This window comes from Tachysurus vachellii, chromosome 17, assembly GCF_030014155.1.
Source record: "Tachysurus vachellii isolate PV-2020 chromosome 17, HZAU_Pvac_v1, whole genome shotgun sequence".
Classification (NCBI taxonomy): domain Eukaryota; kingdom Metazoa; phylum Chordata; class Actinopteri; order Siluriformes; family Bagridae; genus Tachysurus; species Tachysurus vachellii.
In genome coordinates this window covers 1,812,501-1,815,042 of record NC_083476.1, presented here as the reverse complement: position 1 = coordinate 1,815,042, position 2,542 = coordinate 1,812,501, and the positions used below count along the sequence as shown (strand labels likewise).

The window sequence follows — 2,542 nt, the reverse complement described above, 5'->3', positions numbered from 1 at the left end:
CCATTTTCTAAAAGCAGCTTGTTGTGATCTCACAACGTTCCTCGTTCCTTAAACATTCTTAATATTAAACCACAAAAAAGGCCTGGAAAGCGTCCGTGTGCCTTGTGGAGGATCGTGATCACATGCCTTCTGAATCTCTAACTAGCTGACGTGACCCCGTTCATGCTGGTATTCGCAGAACCTCTACAAGGAGATTTGTTTTAATTGGACCAAAAGACGTTCGAATTCAAGTCACAGTGAGGAAGATTAACACCTCTTACAAATGGTGTATTAACTGAGTTATAACCAGGTTCATAACCGGTCAAGAGACTTATTAGAAGCCTTTATTATCGCCACATGTACATTAGAGCACAGTGGAAATCTTTTCTTCACATACCCCAACTGAGGAGGTTGGGGTCAGAGTGCAGGGGCAGCTACGATACAGCGCCCCTGGAGCAGGGAGGGTTGAGGGCCTTGCTCAAGGGCCCAACAGTGGCAGCTCGGCTGTGCTGGGCCTTGAACCTCGATCCTCCGATCAACAACCCAGAGCCTTAACCAGTTGAGCCACCACTAGTTATTAACGTGATCAATAAAACAGTTCGTCCTGCCGTGCGAACACGTGACGCTTCTCAGTACGGTGCAGTCATTGATTTGAGTATGTTTCCTCGTCCCACACTGAAACGAACATCACGATCCTGGATGCACCTGCACACTGAGGAGTTTACCTTATCATCTCTAACATTATTAACCACACACAATGTTCTTTTATTGAATTCTTTCCTTTCCTGGGACACCATTAACAAAGGTGACTGAAAAAAAAAGAAATTCTCAATCCTTTCCTTTCTCTCATTTATCTCTCCTCCTCCTCTCTTGCCATCTCCCAATTGTGAGAAATGAAAACAATGTAGAGTATTCCAAGGCCAGACCTGGTCTATGTGGAGATAAAGTGCAGGTTTCCCAGGCTATTAGGAACAACAGCTATTTCCTTCTCTCCGGCGAGTGCGTTCCGACTGTACTGTACATCGTAGCTCGACAGAACAGCATCTCTTTCTCGTCTCAGCGTAGGACCGAGACAAAGCACGACCACGTTTTTCCAAACCTCAGAACATCTCCTCGATAAGCAGACATGTTCCTGGTGCTCGTTGTGTCACTTTTTCTGGCAGCTTGTCATCCGGGAAAAGCGTCCGTCCTCCGTCGTTCTGCAGGAGAACCCGAGGATGCTCGATCTGCTCCGACTGTCAGGAACAACAGGTGAGGTATCATCAAACCTCTTTACCTGTAGAAATGTTCTTCAGATGTTCTTTTGAGCTCATAATGACAAATATTCAGGGCTTCCAGCGTCGCAATCCTATCGATACGATGCGTTCGGTTTAAAATTAGGTTTTGGGAGAACTTACGGTTGGTAACGGCGTTTACGTTGGCGTACGTAGAAGTTTTTACTGTAAAGTCTAGCTCTCGTTTACCATAGAATTTTCCAAATAAATGAAATTTGCTTTTGTTTGGTTGTGTTTATGTTCAGCATCGAATGTCTTTGTCATGTCTCGCTCCACAGTGGTGATTAATATGAAGCTCATATGAGATATATATATATATATATATACATAAGTAGACACTCAGGGCTTTATAAAGTTTAAGTATTCTGTTTTTTTTTTCCACCCTACCTGAGCAATATATTCATTGAAAAGTTTTTTTTTCCACCAGAGATGTTTGTATCTTCAGATTAAATGTTGATATCAAACCTATTTCTGCTTTCTGAGATGCTCTAAGAGAACTCACTCGTAAGATTAATAACAGAGGGGAAAAACACACAGATCCAACAGAATCCTGACTCATTTTAGATCAGACTCACAGACTATTCTAACTATTTATTCCTTTATACCGATTGAAAACGTCCCATCGTTTTATTTCTTATTATAAAGGGTCATTAAAGTGCTCGTTTTCGGTGCTGTTTTTTTAAACGGTTGAAGGTTGTAAGGACAAATCCTTCTCCGAGAAACAGGTTCGCGTTCAGGCTGCGAATCGGGACGTGAGTCAAGGCCGTGTTTACGCGAGGCGGTGATTTGTACGTGGTGCTTTAAGGGAGAACTTGTTCTGACCCATAATTGGAATCCTATCACATGCTGTTCTTTCGTGGAATGAACACTATCAATCTGCCTGCAGAGACAAGTTTCACACCCACATCCTGCCCTCAGTCACACCTGCTCATGAACTAAATACATCAGTAACGAATTACTCACACAGAGGCTCGTAATTAGATTTTATTTTTTTATTTTTTTTATTATGCAAACATTCTTATTATGCAAACAGACAATTACAATATTTACAGAAGAGAAATTCGATGCAAAATACAAATACAAAGACCAACAAAACAAAACGTGTGTGTGTGTGTGTGTGTGTGTGTGTGTGTGTCGTAATTAGATTCTCAGTCTCAACAATCATTAATGACTTGAATCGTCTTATAAGAGACACGATATTTATTGTTCTGATTTATTGAACCGTTTCATGGTCAGTTTTTTGGCGGAAATAATAAAACAATCCCCCGAAGCCATTAAGTACTGAATAT

At 41.5% G+C, this 2,542-nt stretch overlaps 1 protein-coding gene across 1 annotated transcript in view; it reads left to right on the top strand.

Annotated features, from left to right (window-relative positions):
- The first annotated feature begins 1,100 nt into the window (after positions 1-1,100).
- LOC132859922 (bone morphogenetic protein 5-like) overlaps positions 1,101-2,542 on the top strand; it is a 3,907-nt gene continuing 2,465 nt past the window's right edge. Inside the window, exon 1 of the mRNA XM_060890901.1 lies at positions 1,101-1,230. Within this exon, the coding sequence (XP_060746884.1) occupies positions 1,106-1,230 (125 nt within the window). The 5' untranslated portion in view covers positions 1,101-1,105. The remainder of the gene's footprint in view (positions 1,231-2,542) is intronic.